This window comes from Danio rerio, chromosome 9 (assembly GCF_049306965.1).
Source record: "Danio rerio strain Tuebingen ecotype United States chromosome 9, GRCz12tu, whole genome shotgun sequence".
Classification (NCBI taxonomy): Eukaryota; Metazoa; Chordata; class Actinopteri; order Cypriniformes; family Danionidae; genus Danio; species Danio rerio.
The window spans coordinates 55,243,131-55,262,602 of record NC_133184.1 but is presented as its reverse complement, the minus strand read 5'-3'; the positions used below and the strand labels follow the sequence as shown (position 1 = coordinate 55,262,602).

The window sequence follows — 19,472 nt, the reverse complement described above, 5'->3', positions numbered from 1 at the left end:
ATCACAGTTCATACACGCTCGATAGTGTAGGCGTGGAGTTTAGCTGCCAGTGGGTCAATGTAAATACAGTCGATGGACTTGAAAATTCAGACGACTAACTATTTTATTGAGCAAAAACTCCAAAAACTGTCGAGGAGATCTCCTAGCTTGTCTCACTCTGCTCTTTTCACAGACACAAACACACACACACACACACACACACACACACACACACACATTGGCCTCGTCCGCGCGCACACACACACACCTCCGGGCGACAACGCGCGCGAACACACACACAAACACACACACATACCTCCGGACGACACACACAGTACCCTCGTCCACGGAGCTCCGTAAACAAAGCAGCACGCGTCGCGTTTTTAACGTGACTTTGCACGCGATAAGAGCATAGCCAGTTAACCTGATACAGTACACGCGGTTACAAGTAACAAATCACAACTAAATACATTTGCAAGCTAGAGTCAACGAGGCAACAACTTTAATCGCACGTACTTACACTTGAGAAATGGAGGAAGAAACCCATCCTGACGTCCATCAGTAAGTTACTCTTTACTGATCCTTCCTTTAACAAACGCAGATGAAGTATTCTTTGTAGCATGTAGCTTCCAGAAGTTTCCAGTAGTTTCCAACTGCTTGGTTATAATGCTGATGTTTCGTCTTTGGGTAGAGACTCGATATAATATCCATCTGCAGTGTGACTTCAGTTAACTGGCATGTTTGTGTGCGTGTGTTTGTGGGTGTGTGTCTGTGTCTGGGTTTCTGCGTCAGAGGGCGGGGCCTCAGGTTTGAAATCTCCCGGGTTTGCGCGTGCACGTGAATAACTTGGTTTCGTTCGTACCTCATGGCGAAACACCTAATGACTCGATATCAAGGCGACTCGTTTGAAGCACTATGAGTCGACTCTTTTATAGATGAATCAACCATTTTAAACACTGTACACTTACAGATTTAAGCCTTAGCTGGATACTTCACTTCTCTTAGAGCTGTGTTACACACTACATGGAGGGGAATTTTCAAAAACCCATAATATGGGCTCTTTAATAATGCATTAGTAAATGTTCAATTATGATTAATAAATGCTGTACATGTGTTGTTCATGATTAGTTCATGTTAGTAAATGCAATAACTAATGAACCTTATTGTTAAGCGTTACCGAAAAAATATATTTAATTCAACTAAAACATTTAAGGCAGCAAGATTTTTTTTTACAGTGCATAGAGTCTAAATGTCAATACTTTAGCTTCTCCATGTGTTTGTTTGTTTTCAGATTCAAGGAAGGTGATCAGGAATACCTGCTGTCTGTTTTATCCATCTCAGAAGTCACAGCCGAGCATTTAAACATCAACTTCACCTGTAAGGTTGATCACCCGGCGGGATCAGATTCAGGAAGAGTTGTGCTGATTCTAGGTCAGTTCTGGTTGATCTCCAGCATTATCTCTGATACTGTGCTGTTTTACCAACAAATTTCAGAAGGAGCAAGCGCAGATAATTTGACAGGGCTAAAGGTGTACTCACACTAGACACGATTGTCTTGAACCGTGCCCAGACATGATTACCCCCCCTCCCTTCTACCCCGATGGGCCGCACTCACATTGCATTTTTCTCATCCGAGCCTGAGCACGCTTACGTCATCGATGATGCGACTGAAGAGAAGTGCTCTCGCTCAGCACAGTGGACATGCTTTAGTCATATTGTTTTCTATTATTTTAAGTCGTTTGGGATGCAGTGACATGCAGTCAAATCATTAGCTGAACAGATCCACCAGTTTTGATGCAATAAATGTTCATGAAAGTCATCATGCTGCAGGTATTAGGAGGTTTGCTGGCAGCTGACGTGCTGCGAGGGGTTTGTGTCTTTAATAAACTATGGCAGTTTGCGTTCATTGAAAAGTGGTTCTTTAGTTTTGGGCTCAAGCGCACTTTGCACTCACACTTGTGAATGCGCTTTAGTTTGAAAACGCATAAGTTTTGCTATAGTTACGCCATCCGTCCACACAACGCCGGAGTTTTCGAGCGCCGAAAATAGAGTGTTTTGAAAACGCTGAAGAGGCCGTTTTCATTCTAAAACGCTGCTGCTCCGTCTCAGTGTGGATGGGGACATCTGAAAACGGAGGCGGGGCTGCTGAGATTCGCTACCTGATTGGGGCTTTTGTGTCATTGCGTATCCTTCCCTTATTCTCAAACCCCTATCACATGACTATAACACATGGCTTTAACGCTGCCGGAAGACAGCAGACCAGCCTTCATTGTAAACAACAACATGGACACAGAAATGGGAGCGTTGTTTGCACTATTGTCTGTTTTAAGCGCCATTGTGCAGTTATTCATTTGTTCAGTTTAGCAACAACTCAACCTCATCGTCTGTCCACAAAAACACCTCTCTTGCTTTCTTTGCCATCGCGTTCATTGTTCAACCAGCGTTTGTTGACCAACAATAACCAAATGCTGAGCGTGACACATGCTTCCTGTTTATACTAGAACGCTTATGCCCAGAGAGCGCGAATGGTCATGTGATATACGCTTTTGGTGGCGTAGTGTGGACGGAGATATGTTCAGAAAGGCTAGTGTGGACGCGGATCGTTTTTGATCTAAAACGCTGTTTTAAAACTAAAACGCATTAGTGTAAACGGGGTCTTTTTGTCTATACTGACATTATGTTCAGCAGCTCAAAACTGGCTAATGGACAGACGGCTGCTTCTCGCTCAGGGCTGTTTATGCTAATGAGGGAGAGATGGCCACTAGTGGGTGGGGCTTCCCCCTCTGATGACGCGTACACAGGGAGAATGTCAATCAAAGTGTTTCTGCAGACTGTTTTGATCAAGTCTGATTATAAAAAAATAGACTTGAACAATCTTTACCATTAGAGGCTGGATATATTCACACACTGCTGACACACAACTGTGTTAAAACCCCTTATAAAAGTGATTTTTTGCATAATAGGTCCCCTTTAATCCTACTTTTTCTAACCCCTCTTCCCAGACAGCACACCAAATACACATATTCTTGATTTAGTGAAATATCTGTGTGAAGTGAGTGCTGGTGTTGTCTGATCTGCTGTGTTTGTTTGATTTGTCCTCAGCCAGTCAGAATGAGCGTTATTATTGGGTCGGTGTGGGTCTGGTGGCTCTGCTCATCCTGCTGCTCGCTCTGCTGTTTCTCTGCAGGGTTGATCTGGTTCTGGCCTACAGGAGTGTTTGCTCACGTTCTGTCGCATGCAGCGGTACGTCAGATTATTGTTTTCGGTAGATAGGCTCTGGAGTAGCCTGAGCTTAATGAATGCACAGCAAAAAACTTCACTCAGAAAATTTTGTCTCGTTTTTCACACTAACAGAATTAATTCTTTATGTTTTATACATACAGTTTGAACATACATTTTTTACATACAGTTTGAGAATACTTTAGGTCTTATGTCATTTTTTATCTCAAGTAAAAAAAAAAAAAAAAAAAAAAATATATATATATATATATACATGCATATATACATACATATATATATACATACATATATACATACATATATATATATATATATATGTATGTATATATATATATATATATATATATATATATATATATATATATATATATATATATATATATATATATATATGTATGTATATATATCTATATATATATATATATATATATATGTATATATATATATATATATATGTATGTATGTGTATATATATATATATATATATATATATATATATATATATATATTTATAAATGTATATGTATATACAGTTAAAATCAGAGTTATTAGCTCTCCTGTGATTTTTTTTTTCTTTTTCAAATATTTCACAAATGATGTTTAACACATTTAGGGAATTTTCACAGTATTTTCTATAAGATTTTTTCTTCTGGAGAAAGTTATTTGTTTTATTTCGGCTAGAATAAAAGCAGTTTTATTCAATATTATTAGCCCCCTCAAGGAATATTTGTTTTGGATTGTCTACAGAACAATCCACTGGAGAGCAAACCACTGTACAATGGCTTGCCTAATTACCCTAGTTAAGCCTTCAATTGTCACTTTAAGCTGAATACTAGTATCTTGAAAAATATATAGTCTAATATTGGGTGCTGTCATCATGGCAAAGATCAAATAAATCAGCTATTAGAAATAAGTTAATATAAATATTTGACCCTATCGTAAACCTGGCGCAGTAAGGCGCAAAACATGTATGGTGTGATTTGTTGCTATTTTCAGACCAGCGCAACAGTAATTTTCACGTTTTGCGTTTTAATGTTTTAATAGCAAATCCATTTGTGCCACTTTGTGGACTCGTGGGTGTGCTGGTCTATAAAGGAGGTGTGTTAAGGTGCATTGTTGGTGCGTTGCTATTTTGAGGAACTGAAATAGACCCCAGCAATGACCAACTGAAAGCTGCTCTAAAGAATGCAGAGCGCGTTAATTATGCACCTATGCAGGTCCAAATGCGTACACATTGTTTAATACACACAGGATATATAACAATACACAAATATCTTTACAGATGAAAATAATTAAAGGATTTAAATTTGACAAAAATTGTCATTTGCTCCTTAAATATAAAAACCACTGCCTCCATGCCTTCACCACAGGGCGCTTTTTCAGTTTATTCATGACAATTTTCATTAGTATAATGTTATTATTATTAGCAGCATTTTTTTATTATATGCATATTTATATTTGTTTTATTTAAAACAAGTTTAGATTTGTCTGCCTGTGGGGTTTTGGAGACCATCACCATGTGGGGCATAAGAACAAGACATGAGTTTGGATATAACTCAGTTTTTTGACCACACTTCATTATTATTGTTCATGTATTCTTTGCTGGAAATTAAAACTGAATTTTGAAATAGTTTTGACACAAACATTTGTGCTTAACAAACTAAATTAAATATTTAGGCTAATGGATGTCTTCAGTGGAGTGGGTTTCCACCATTTCCTCATCCACGAAAGTAAAACAGTAAAATTAAAGAGGCAGAATGGAGGAGGCTCATTCTTTATCCTCGCGCTGTAGATACTCTGTTTAATCGTTTTCTCACTAATGAAGCAATCAGTTCTTCCACTTATGAAGTCCGCCATGTAAATAGCAAATGCACCACAACGCAACCCTACTGACTCTTAAAGGGAATGGGAGATGAGACTCTGATTGGTTTAATGCACGTTATTTTCAAAACACACCAAGAAATAAAGAATTTTAATTTAATAAAAAATTAAGATAATACACACAACCCTGTTAGACAATGCGGCAGGGCGCAGAGTGTATTTTTCCTTCCTTAAAATAGCAAAAGTAGATTTTGACAGGCCCCTAATGCTTTTGCGCCCTGAGCTTTAGACTTTGCACCTAGATCTTTAAAATAGAGCCCATAATGTTTAGAAATGTGTTGAAAAGAATCATCAATTCTTTCAATTAAAAATAAATTGGCGAAAAAATATACAGCTAATATTTCAGGAGGGCTAATAATTCTGACTTCAACTGTATATATTGTATATCATTAGTTGCATGAGGTTTAGATTTAGTCTGTCATAAGATACTATTAATCATAACTTTTGATTTTAAAAAAATGTATTTACATTTCATTTTAAACATGACTGGAAAAAACAATCTTTGTTCCTTAACAGACAAATGTGGATTAAATGCTGTATTAAAAAATACTATAGTAAGAATGATTAATATAATACTAATAGTCTTAAGAAAAAGAATAGTCTAAAAATCTTGTGATTTAAGGTACAACATATTGCCTGGATTTAATATATATTTGTAACTGAACTGCTGACAAAATCACATTGATTATTAAAGTGTAATATTAAATGCATGTTTATTATGTAGATCATAGATGTCAAACTTAATTTTCGAGCGCTACACAGTTTTGCTTCAACCCTAATCAAACAGCTGATGCAACTAATCAAGGTGTTCAAGACTTCTAGAGACTATTAAGATTAACACATACACCTAATACAAAAATACACTTCATTGAACATGTCTACATAGACATCATCTATACACTATATAACTGCAGGTTACCTATGTTTATAATAACTTTGACTGTTAAAACCAATTCGTTATTAAGTTATTAGTGTTACAAACCCCCTGATGTTAGTCTAGGCTAGGGGATGGTGGGGTTTGAACAAAAACAAAGAATTAATCAGAAAATGAAGAAAAAGTAAGGCAAAGATATACTATTTACAATATATACAACACTGAGACAAATAAAGACGGGAAAAAACAAGAGAGCTGGCAGAAGGGACACGGGCGGCGCTAAAGAAATGAAAAGAACAAAACCCAAACTAAATCTAACTTCCGAGAACTAACTATGTGAAAACAATATAATTAACACGCGAAGAGTCTTCCGAGGCCTAACAATCTACTCTATCTATCCAAAAAGTACAAAGGGTGGCGCACATAATGTACTAAACAGCAGAGTAGTCCTAAGTGTTGCAAAATGTATGTCACGTGCCCTTCTTACCTGTCCGCTTCGTCAAAGCCTCGTAAACAACGTAAACTGAGAAAATGGATATAGATAACGGACGGATAACGTGAACACAGAATCGGGCAACAACAAAGTACATAGTTAGACAGGGTTAAGCCTGATTTATACTTCTGCGTCAGGTGACCGGCGTCACCCACGGCGCAGGCAACGCGCGTGGCTGTGCATTTATACTTCTGCGCGCTGTCTCTGTCGGTCTGCATTAACACTTCCGAAACGCTAGTTGGCAGTGAGGTGTAAATGTTCCTCTATGTCGAGTTTCTTCGCTGCTTTATTGCTTTTCCTGAACACTACCGGGATGTACAAGTGGCTCAAACTCGCTCATTTTGAGGCAGGAACCGGCGGACGTGCAACAACTTTAACTATGAGGTAAACACAAAACAAAACTTTCCATCCGGAGCTCCTTCACGATACTCCACACTTGTAAACAATCGCTCGCGCCATTCGCGCGGCTCTCGGTCCCGCCCAGACTCATCAGCGCTACCAAGCCGACCAATCACAGAGCTTACGCTACGCGTCGTTGCGACGTGTAGTTACATTTTTTGAGAGGTGCACGTCAGTGACGGCGACGGCCACGGCGAAGGGCTATGTGTCAGCGCCGTAGCATACGCCGGCATTTGACGCAGAAGTATAAATCAGCCTTTATCTAAACGCACGCAATAACACAAACAGATACGAGCGGGGGGAAAAAGTCAAGTGAATCAAGGGGCTAGCAAGTGGTCTGACGCGCGCTTTTATGACAGGGGGTCTTTGCTTATTGGATGTGACGTAAGAGTGACGTAACCGGGGAAGAAATGACTGACAGCTGAATAGACCAATGAACAGAACCTGAGAATAATAATAGCAGATATGGGAGAACAGAGAGAGAGAGGGAAAAAACACAAACAGAGCACAAATAACACAAATACATAACAATTAGTAACTAATAAAGTTATGCATACTAATAACCTTAAGATTTCTGATTTATTTTGATTGTAATGCAGTAATGTGCACCTTTTGTAAAGCAGCTTTGAAACAATAATTATTGTAAAAAGCACTATACAAATTGAATGATTTGAACTGAATTAATCGCATGAATTGTGTTTATTGTACATCAGTTTATCAATAAAGCACTGCCATGTTTTATGATGCAATAATAAATGTGCTGTATATAATATTGCAGTGTTGTGTTTTGTTGTATTGTGCATGCGTGTTGAATGCTGCGGTCTCAGACGGGAAGTGGTACGATGCGTATGTGAGTTCTCTGAATGTGGATCCGCTCAGCTCTTCTTCTGCTATGACCTTTGCTCTGCACTTCCTTCCCTCTGTGCTTGAAGATCTCTACGGTTACAGACTCTTCATCAGTGGACGAGACGAACTTCCTGGGGAAGGTAAACATCCTGTCACATGACCACTCCAACACACAATTTAAAGGTGGTTTGTTACACTGATAACATAGTGTCAGAATTATTAGCCCTCCTGTATATTTTATTCCCAAATTTCTGTTTAACGGAGAGCAGATCTTTTCAACACATTTCTAATCATAATAGTGTTAATAACTCAGCTCTAATAACTGATTTATTTTATCTTTGCCATGATGACAGTAAATAATATTAGACTAGATATTCTTCAAGACACTTCTATACAGCTTAAAGTGATATTTAAAGGCTTAACTAGGTTAATTAGGTTAACTAGGCAGGTTAGGGTAATTAGGCAAGTTATTGTATAATGATGGTTTGTTCTGTAGACTATTGAAAAACAAATATAGCTTTAGGAGGTTAATAATATTGACCTTAAAATGGTGTTTAAAAAATTAAAAACTGCTTTTATTCTAGCCGAAATAAAACAAATAAGACTTTCGCCAGAAGAAAAAACATTATCAGACATACTGTGAAAATTTCCTTGCTCTGTTAAACATCATTTGGGAAATATTGAAGAAAAAAAAGATTCACAGTTGAGGGCATAATTATTATTTTTTTATTATTAAACTATCTAAATGCACTGGAAATTTTAAACATGTTTTAAAAAATTCAATAAAATCTTTACATAATTTAAATAATAGATTTAAATAAATGTAAAAAAAATTGTGCTGATTCTAAGATACTTATTACAATAATAAAATTAATATACATTTGTTTAAATGCTGACGATGTACCCATTTGTTTAATGTATGAATAAAATTACATTAGTTTATGTTAAACTGTCCAAATGCAGGGACATTTTAAACATAAATCCTATTAAAAATAAAACATTCAAATATGATTAGTTTAATAAAAAAATGCATTTAAATAAACTTAAATAAATGTTTTTGTTGATGTTGTTTAAATGCTGAAGATGTACACATTTTACCAATACATATGAATAACAAATGCATGGAAATGTTAAACATAAATCTTGTGTAAAAAATGTTAATATTCTTTCAATAAAATGTTAAAAAATAAAAAACTTATATAAAGTTAATTTATATTTATTTATATGCAATAAATCCATTTTAAAAAAATGCTGTTTTTGATGTTGATTAAATGCTGAAGATGTACCCACTTTTATTTATAAATATGAACAACATTTAGTTTATGTTAAACTGTCCAAATGCATGAAAATTTTAAACATAAATCTTATGTATTTTTCTAATGTAATTTCAATAAAATGTAAAACAAAATGCATTAAAATAAAATTAAATAAATGCTGTTTTTGTTGATGTTTAAATGCCGACGATGTACCATTTGTATTAATATGTATGAATAACATTAAGTTAATATGGTAAACTGTCCAATTTTAAACATGAATCTTATTTAAACATTCTAAATATAATAAATCTAATAATTTTAATAAAATGTTTAAAAAATAAATACATTTAAATAAATGTTGTTGTTAATGTTGTTTAAACGCTGATGCTGACACTCATTTTTTTAATGTATGAATAAAGTTAAGTAAGTTTATGTTAAACTGTCCAAATGCATGGAAATTTCAAATATAATTCTTATGTAAAATGTAAAAAAAACTTATATAATTGTAATTATTTTAATAAAATGTTTAAAAAAATACATTTAAATAAATGTTTATTTGTTGATGTTTAAATGCTGAAGATGTACCCATTTTTATTTATATGTAAAAATACCATTAAGTTAGTTTATGTTAAACTGTACAATTTTAAACATAAGTGTTATGTAATATCATTTGAAAATATATCATTTGAATATAGCACTGGTATTCCTGCTGCTCTATAGGCGCCCCCTGCTGGATTTGCGTTATTATTCAATATATGAATAATGTTTTAGTTCAGGATTAGTTTCTTACAATCAGTATTTAGTAAATAAACTATAAGTTAAAATGTTGCAAATGAGTGATAATGAGGTCTTAAATGTATTTCATTTCACTTTCTGAATCCTGCATATACCCTGAAATAATAATTTAAATAAAAGTAAAAAAAAAGTAAATAAATGCATGCTTATTTTAAGAGATTTGAATAAAGTAAAATCAATTGCAATCTATAAATTTAGATCCACATACATTTGGAGCATACACTGTAACACAATCACAATCATTTCACACAAATGACTTTTATTTTTCAGCCATTCAAGATGTGGTGTCTGACAGAATGAACCGAAGCAGGAGACTGATCATTATCCTTACATCCCAAAGCTGTTCATCACCTCAGAAACATGCATCAGATAAAGCCCTGGATTCAGAGTGTAAAAGCTCTTATGAAGCGTTACGATCAGCTTACGAGCAGCGTGTGGGTCTGTATGACGCTCTGGTGAAACAGGGGCTAAAAGTCATCCTGGTGCAGGTGGAGGATGGTGTTGAAGAGCATCTGCTGCCCGAATCTTTAAAATACATCAGCCGAACCCAAGGAATCCTCAACTGGAGAGAAAACGCCAGAGAACACGCGAACAGAAGGTTCTGGAAACACATGCGCTACCGAATGCCGGCATGCCAGAGACGGAAAGGCACTGATAGCATGGTGCTTTGAACATTAAAATCCAAAAACGCGGTTTTAAAGAGGTCATTAACTACCTCTGTTATTTATTTTTGCTCTTTGAGGTCAGCTTATAAGATCTGTACATCCAAAAATATCCTAATTTAGAAGTTGATTATTTTCTGTGCTGTTTTTGGCCCTCGTTGGAATGCTCTGTTTGAGTGGGTATAGCTAATTGTTGACTTTAAAGTAAACACCCACTGCGCTGATTGGCTGACAGTTTTGCATATTAACAGAGCTAAACAGGCAGTAGCGCAGAAGTGGGCGTGGAGCTTATGTGGAGGCGGAGCTTTGCCACTATTACATCATGGAGCAGACCTTTCCAGAATCTGCTGTTTTGTCAGTCGGCCTTCAATATGGGCAGATTTTAGAGGAACCACAAAGTGTTGAGTTCTGAAACGTACAGGATGTTTTTATAGTACCATGAACTCTCATATTACAAAAACTTAAGGAAAAGTTTGTATTTCAGTTCATGACCCCTTTAACTCCATGCCATTTTATTTTTTATCTTGATTTAAAAGGGTCATGAACTACCTCAGTTTTTTGTACTGTTCTTTGAGGCTCACTATTCTTACACACACAAAAAACATCATTTAGAAGTAATTGACTATTTTCTTTTCTGTTTTTGACTCTCATCTAAACGCTCTGTTTGAGTGGGTGTGGCCAATTGTAGACTGAAGTAAACGCTGTAGAGGCGGAGTTTATCCACTCTATTACATAGTAGAGCAGAACATTCCAGACCTTTGTAGTTTTCTTAGTCGGCCTTCAATAAAAGCTGATTTTAGAGGAACCACAGAGTGTTGAATTCTAAAATTATAGAATGTTTTTATAGGACTGTGAGTTCTTAATATAATAAAAAATTAAGAAAGATTTGTTTTTTCAGTTCTTGACCCCTTTAAAATACCATTTTATTTGTATCTTGATTTAAAGGAGTCATGAACTACCTCCGTTTTTTATTGTGCTTTTCTTTAAGGTTTACTTATGAGGTGTTTTTAGGACTCTTATACAAAAAAACATCATAATTTAAGTGTAATTGATTATTTTCTTTGCTGTTTTTGACCCTCATCTGAACGCTCTGTTTGAGTGGGTGTGGCCAATTGTAGACTCGGAGGCGGAGCCTATCCACTTTTACATCATGGAGCAAAACTTTCTAGAATCTGTGGTTTTGTGAGACGGCCTTCCATATAAGCTGATTTTAGAGGGACCACAGAGTGTTGAGTTCTGAAACGTACAGGATGTTTTTATAGTACCATGAACTCTCATATCACAAAAACTTAAGGAAAAGTTTGTATTTCAGTTCATGACCCCTTTAACTCTATGCCATTTTATTTTTATCTTCATTTAAAGAGGTCATGAACTACCTCAGTTTTTTGTATTGTTCTTTGATGCTCACTTATAATATTATTAGGATTCTTACACACACAAAAAAAACCATAATTTAGAAGTAATTGATTATTTTCTTTGCTGTTTTTGACTCATCTAAACGCTCTGTTTGAGTAGGTGTGGCCAATTGTAGACTGAAGTAAACGCTGTAGAGGCGGAGTTTATCCACTCTATTACATAGTAGAGCAGAACATTCCAGACCTTTGTAGTTTTCTTAGTCGGCCTTCAATAAAAGCTGATTTTAGAGGAACCACAAAGTGTTGACTTCTGAAACCTATAAGAGGTTTTTATAATACTGTAAGCTCTAATATGACAAAACAATAGGGAAGAAATGTTTTCAGTTCATGACCCCTTTAACATATGCCCTTTTATTTGTATCTTGATTTAAAGGAGTCATGAACTACCTCAGTTTTTAATTTTGTACTGTTATTTAAGGCTCAATTATGATGTTATCAGGATTCTTACTGAACAAAACACATCTATTTTCTTTGCTGTTTTTTGAGTGGGCGTGGCCTATTGTAGACTAAAGTAAAGGTCCACTGCTCTGATTGGCTAATGGTTTTACATATTAACAAAGTTAAACAGGCAGTGCTGTAGAAGTGGGCGTGGAGCTTATGGGGAGGCGGAGCTTATCCTGTCTATTACATCTCAGAGCAGAACATTCCAGAATCTGTGGTTTTCTCAGTTGGACTTTAATAAAAGCTGATTTTAGAGGAACCACAAATTGTTCAGTTCTTAAACTTACAGGATGTTTTTATAGTACTGGGGGATCTAAAATGACAAAAAACTAAGGTAAATTTGATTTTTCATTTCATGACCCCTTTAACATGTGCCTTTTCTATTTGGATGTGTTATTTGAAGAAGTCATTAGTTTGTTGTGTACTGTTCTTTGAGGCTAACTTATCCTCATACTGTAAATGTGAATACAAGACCTACACTAGATCATGGATATATAGAGAAGGTTATGATTTAGCATATTGGGAGTTTGTTTTAATTTATGAAACATTTACTAAAAAAGGTAATGCAAGTTGCAAAAAAAAAAAAAAAAAAAAAATATATATATATATATATATATATATATATATATATATATATATATATATATATATATATATATATATATATATAATAAAATAATAATTATTATATAATATATATATATATTTTTTTTTTTTTTAGGAGTTTTGTGTTTAGATTTGTGTTTACATTTATTTGAGCAACAGCTCTGTTATTGTTGCTTTTTTCTTATGAATTATTTATAAAGAAATTGTTGGCAGCTCTTATAAAAGAAAATAAACAATGCAATATGAAAAAGACTGGTTTATTTTTGTAAATAAAAATTCTTATTCATGCTTTTAAAATATTGAAAACAAAACAAAAATAAGCACAAAAAAGAACAAAATTACACCTTTAAGTATTTTATTTAAAGCTCTGTTTTTAGGTTACAGCCTATAATCATTCATTCATTCATTCATTTTCTTTTCGGCTAAGTCCTTTTATCATCTGGGGTCGCCACAGCTGAATGAAACGCCAACTTAACCAGCATATGTTTTGCGCAGCGGATACCCTTCCAGCTGCAACCAATCTCTGGGAAACATCCATACACAGTCATTCACACTCATACACTACAGCCAATTTAGCCTACCCAATTCACCTGCATGTCTTTGGACTGTGGGGCAAACCAAAGCAGGCCTATATTCATTCATTCATTTTCCTTGGGCTTAGTCCCCTTTTTCACCAGGGGTCGCCACAGCGGAATGAACCACCAACTTATCCAGCAAATGTTTTACAAAGTGGATGCCCTGCCAGCTCGAACCCAGTAGTGGGAAACACCCATACACATTCACACACACTCATAGACTACAGCCAATTTCATTCATTTATTCATTTTCTTTTCAGCCTAGTCCCTTTATTAATTAGGGGTCGCCACAATGGAATGAACCGCCAACTTATCCATCATATGTTTTACGCAGTGAATGCCCTTCCAACTGCAACCCAGTACTGTGAAACACCTACTGTATACACTCTCATTCACACATACTTTATTCAATTCACCTATAGCACATGTGTTTGGACTGTGAGGGAAACCGGAGCACCCAGAGGAAGCCCACGCCAACACAAGGAGAACATGCAAATTCCATACAGAAAAATCCCAACTGACCCAGTTGAGATTCAAACTAGCAACCTTTTTGCTGTAAGGCCACAGTCCTAACCACTGCGCCACCATGTCACCCTAGCCTACATTTATACAGCAATTTATTAAATATTATTACATTTTTTTTTTATTTCAAACCAAACTAAAAAGAAAGAGACTTTCTCCAAAAATATAACAGCAAATACTGAAAAACAAATGTCCTTGTTCTGATAAACATCACTTCAGAAATATCTGAGAAAAAACAAAATTTTCTAATAACTTTATTGCAGAAACCCAGAGCGTGTGTACGCATCACAGTGATTGTCATCGTCTTTCAGAGGGGTTTTCCACTGGTGTCGCGAGTGCTGGCATTTCTCCGCTGAATATTTCATCTCTTCTAGACTGAAAACAGGAAGCTCTTGCTCAGCTTGCGGTTCATTTGTCAGCAGATTTTTGATCTTGCTTAATTTCCACAGGAATTCATGAGTTTGCCCCAAAATATTTCTCACTATTTACTAACGCTCAAGCGCTTCTTTTTTTTTAATTGTTTTTGTTCCTGATTTTTTTTTAATCAATTTTTAACAAAACATTTTGTACAATCAAGGTTGTATTTTTCCCTATAATAACCCTTGCCACTAAAATAAGTTGACACATTAGTTAAATTCAAATAAAATTACAACAGAGGGAAAAAGCCTTTACAGTATACATTTGCAGTTAGACAATATCAATTGTAAAAATAATTCAAATAAACCTGCATGATAATAACTACATGGTAATACAAATAATATTTCATTCATTTTCTTTTCAGCTTAGTCCCTTTATTAATCCTGGGTTGCCACAGCGGAATGAACCGCCAACTTATCCAGTATTTGTTTTATTCCTATTCATTAAACATACAGTTGAAGTCAGAATTATTAGCCCCCCTTTGAATTTTTTTTTCTTTTTTAAATATTTTCCTAAATGATGTTTAACAGAGCAAGAAAATTTTCACAGTATTTCTAATAATTTTTTTTCTTCTGGAGAAAGTCTTATTTGTTTTATTTGGGCTAGAATAAAAGGAGCTTTTTATTTTATAAACACTATTTTAAGGTCAAAATTATTAGCCCCTTTACGCTATATTTTTTGATAGTCTACAGCAGTGTTTCTTAACTGGTGGGTCGTGACTTTTTTTAAATGCTTGCGCGACAACCCTACAGTTTGACAGGTGAAATTTAATTTAATTATTGCAACAAACATGTCAAAGCGCAAGTACAACCCCGAATATGTGAAGTATGAATATATATATATATATATATATATATATATATATATATATATATATATACATATTGACGACAACAAAGACTTAAAGCCTCAGTGCAAGGGCGTAGGTTTGCGCTAGACATTGGTGGGGACTGGGGACGAGTCACCCCCGCCAAGAATGAATATTGTTTTTATATATATATATATATATATATATATATATATATATATATATAAACACATTGTCCACTCCACCAATAGCTGGTGTGTGGTAAACGCACTGGTGCCATTGTCCTGTGGCTGCAATCACATCATCCAAGTGGATGCTGCACACTGGTGGTGGTGTGGAGAGACCCCCCTCATGATTGTGAAGCACAATAAGCACAATAAATGCGTTATCTTAATACACACATTACCTTACATAGTGACGCCTCTCCTCCATTGACATCCATTAAAAAAAAAAAAAACGCTTCTGGTCTTCTTTCTCACATACTGACAAAAAGGAAGTGTTAGATTTAACCATTATGCATTTTTGGCAAATGTTTTCCAGCTTCCCATCGATTGGCTTTGCTTTTTATTTACATGTATTATACACATAGATTTCACCTTTATTGAAAGCACAATATATACTGTATAACTGCAGGTTAACCATGTTTATATACTGCCAAGCCTTTACACAACTCCTTTCTGCTTTTCACTGTAATGATTTCGCCTTTAGTGAAGCTGCTTTGGAACTATAATTATTGTGAAAGGCGCTGAGCAAATAAACATGAATTGAATTGATCAGTATGGTCAAAACACTACAGCATTGACTAGTTAAACTGGCCCCAGTTTGCATGATCTGACCTATAGGGCCTCACTGATCTTCCATCAGAAATGTAAAAGCGTTCGATGCTTCATAAACCGAAGCTCTTCTTATCATATCCTGTTTTCAAAAGCGTAGAGAAATGTCAAGAAAGAGCGATAAAGTGCAGATGATGCGATAGTTGGAGAGTTGCGAGACATCCTCTTTAAAATGGCCACAGATGGACTGATCACACATGCAGATGGTAAGGTACCGCAGTCTCACACTTCTAGACCAGCTATGATAGATAGATATATAGTCAATGCTTGTGAACTGACATTTGTATTATACTTTACTTGCTTTATAGGGATGGTAATGATGATGGTGACGATGATGATGATCATTTTGCTCATTATTGAGTCTGTTCTGGTGTCTTCGTACGCATTAAACTCTACAGGTAAGATGAATTTGATTTTAGCACATTGATATTTATATTAATAAATCAACAGCAAAGGAAATGATAAGTGAATTGGGTAAGACATATCATCACCTTGGAATTATAAGGTTCTATCTGCGTTCTTAATGATTTTGTGATGTTGAGCTTCAAAGTTTTTGCAATCCATATAGCAAACAGTATGTGTGTAACATTTGTTTTTTTAAATAAAAAGACTTAAGATAACTTATAAAAAACATCCCATAATGTAAATAAGTTGTCATTTAATAAGAATGTCAGTAATTTAATTTTGACAAAAATGTCAGATAGAACCATAACATTCTAAGGTGACAATATCCCCTTTCACACAGTGATACTCCTGGGCCTGGTTTTTCAAAAGGTTTAATCCGGATAAAATTGATCCGGATTTAGTAATCCTGTTTTTGCGATCCGTGATCACGTAATCCAGCTTACTTTTTGAGCCAGTTTTTCAAAGCAACATCGAATTGGATCAATCTGATCCGGATAGGAACTTTTCAGGATCACTAAATCTGTATAACCAGTGCTCAAACAGCATAGGAAATCACAATGTAGAACTATAGATATGTGAAGAGTGACAAGTAGAATAGCCAGTGTGGGGTCAATATAACTTTATTTTTATTTGAAATGAAAACTAAATAAAATTTAATAATTATTAAAATAATAATAATAATAAAAACAAGAAAAACCCCACCCCATCCTCTTTCAGCAGTCTGCTCATCTGAGACCTACAACACTGTACATTGAGGATATTTATAATAAGTTTCAAATATAGATGTAAATTAAAAAAAAAAAGACTTAATGTCAAAAACTCCACAATAAGTTCAGACTTCCTCATCTGATGTGGAGAGAGCAGCTTGTCTGAGCGTAGCCTTTAGGAGGCGAATCTCAAGTTATTGGCCTTGGTTTGCTGCAGTTTGGTTAGAGTCAGTTGTTTCTCTGCCAGATGAAGCTGTGCGTCTGCCCTTTCAGTCTCTTTTTGCAATTGTTAAAAGTGATTTAAAAAATCAGCGATTGCCATTCTTTGCATTTTTTGTTTATTTTGTAATCATTGCATGCATCACTAATAAATATTCTAAAAAGAAAAATATTTTCCATTGTGATGAATATATATATCAATTAGTGTCAGAATAAAATTGATTGTTTTTGGTCAGTTTTGACAGCTGTTTGGGGGATTATTTTATGAAGCCAAACTCTTTCTACTTTGCTGTAGGCCTATACTGAAAGGCTGAATACGTTAAAGCCAATAATCACTATAACCTGATAGATGAACAAATAAAATTAAAACCTTATGAATAAATAGTATATCTTGTAGGATACTGCATGATCCAAAAATAGTATTATTTAATACATTTTTAAAGTTTTCTTTACATTTTAGGCATGAAATCCACGCTAAATCCACCCTTCTGATGGGATCAGTTTAATCCAGGTTTTTTGGATCAAAGTGATCCAGATCCTACAAAAAAGGTCTGAAAAACCCAAACTAAAGGTTTGATCTGGATCAAAACCAAGACTGGATTACGTGATCTAATCCGATTACGTAATCCGTTTTTTCTTTTGAAAAACCCATTTTCAAGATTTGATCCAATCCCTTATCCAAAATCCTAGTGGATTACTTTTGAAAAACCGGGCCCCTGCTGATAATACCAGCTTAAACCAGCCTAGGCTGGTTGGCTGGTTTTAGCTGGTCGACCAGGCTGGTTTTAGAGGGGTTTTGGCCATTTCCAGGCTGGTTTCCAGCTATTTCCAGCCTGGTCTTAGCTGGTCAGGCTGGAAAATGACCAGCCAAATCCAGCTAAAACCAGCTTGGTTTAAGCTGGATATAGCTGGTTTTGGCTGGACTCCCAGCTTGGCTTGGCCGGTCAAGCTGGTTTTAGCTGTTAAATAAACAAATAAATAAAAAAAGTGCAACTGCTGAGAGTGCAAAAAGCTAGGGACACCGGCCCTCACGGCCAAAAAATGGACCGGCCCACCGGAAATTCTCCCGGTTCTCCCAATTAGCCAATCCGGGCCTGACCGCACGTGTGTAGGATCAGCTGACGGTGGCCATAGCAACGACAAACGGCAGTGGAACACTAGCTCACAAACACAATGAGTATATGAAGAGTTAACCTGATACAGTACAAGCGTTTACAAGTAACAAAACACAATTAAATACATCATTTGCAAGCTGGAGAAAACAAGGAGCCAGCCTTACACTTATGAAATGTGTCATTTTATTAATTAGCCGCATTTTCACTATCGGGCCAGTGCGAGCCAGGGCTTTAATCGGGGCAGGCCGGGCCAATCGCCCGGGTGGTTGAACAGAGAGACCGAAATCATGTCGCGTTTCCACTTTTCGGCTAGTAGCTCACAGCGCGTCATGCACATCCCCCGAATCGAACGTCAAACAATCCGCCCACTTCAGCGGGAATCAGGCAGACACAGCACATCATATCATCACGAAACTATTAAAATTGGGACAACCAAAACAAACAAATGACACGTTTCTGTACAGCAGTACAATGTATGTCTATACGCACATGCCTGTGTTCTCATTCATCATATTCATTTACTCTCTGACCGACTGTTGGCATCGAAATCCAGTGGTCTTGCTACTAACGGAGGGCCCCAGCGCAGGGAGCGCACCCATCCATAATATAAAACCATGTATATAAAATTCTCTGTTAATAACTCGATATAAAATGTATTTTATAACATCCTCAGTTAGACAGACGCTGTCCAACATTCATCCCAAATGCTCCGGAGAGAACTGAAACATGAACTTTTCCTTTTAGGCTTTATGACACTTAACAGGTGATTCCCTTTATTTAAAGATGTTGCTTATTATATCTTAAGTAAAGGAAAGTGTTCAGTGATTCAGCACATAAGAGCAGCACGTAATAAAATATAGCCTTTGTTTCGTTGCGCTCAGCAGCTATGCACTAATAAAGCTCTTTATGTTTTTAAAATTTCCTTTTTTAATTTTAGCACGTCATATAAAAACACACACACTTGTTTGAGGACACAGAACACAT

General features: G+C 35.7%; 2 protein-coding genes across 8 annotated transcripts in view; both read left to right on the top strand.

Moving 5' to 3' along the window:
* Positions 1-12,855, top strand: part of il1rl2 (interleukin 1 receptor-like 2) — a 28,969-nt gene extending 16,114 nt beyond the window's left edge. The window contains exons 8-12 of one of the 5 annotated variants that reach the window (XR_012385686.1): positions 1,271-1,410; positions 3,082-3,222; positions 7,694-7,852; positions 10,034-10,858; positions 10,962-12,855. Coding sequence is in view for 2 of the 5 variants with exons in the window: in XM_001339618.10 (XP_001339654.5) it covers positions 1,271-1,410; positions 3,082-3,222; positions 7,694-7,852; positions 10,034-10,434 (841 nt within the window). In the remaining 3 variants the exon portion in view is untranslated. Of the gene's footprint in view, positions 1-1,270; positions 1,411-3,081; positions 3,223-7,693; positions 7,853-10,033 lie in introns of all 5 variants that reach the window. The other 4 variants (XR_012385687.1, XR_012385685.1, XM_073913309.1 and 1 more) reach the window with 4 other exon arrangements.
* A 3,274-nt stretch (positions 12,856-16,129) lies between these two features.
* The window catches only part of il1rl1 (interleukin 1 receptor-like 1), a 35,183-nt gene continuing 31,840 nt past the window's right edge, over positions 16,130-19,472 (top strand). Inside the window, exons 1-2 of one of the 3 annotated variants that reach the window (XM_073913307.1) lie at positions 16,130-16,248; positions 16,351-16,440. In XM_073913307.1, coding sequence (XP_073769408.1) covers positions 16,215-16,248; positions 16,351-16,440 — 124 coding nt within the window. In that variant the 5' untranslated portion in view covers positions 16,130-16,214. Of the gene's footprint in view, positions 16,441-19,472 lie in introns of all 3 variants that reach the window. The other 2 variants (XM_021479068.3, XM_073913308.1) reach the window with 2 other exon arrangements.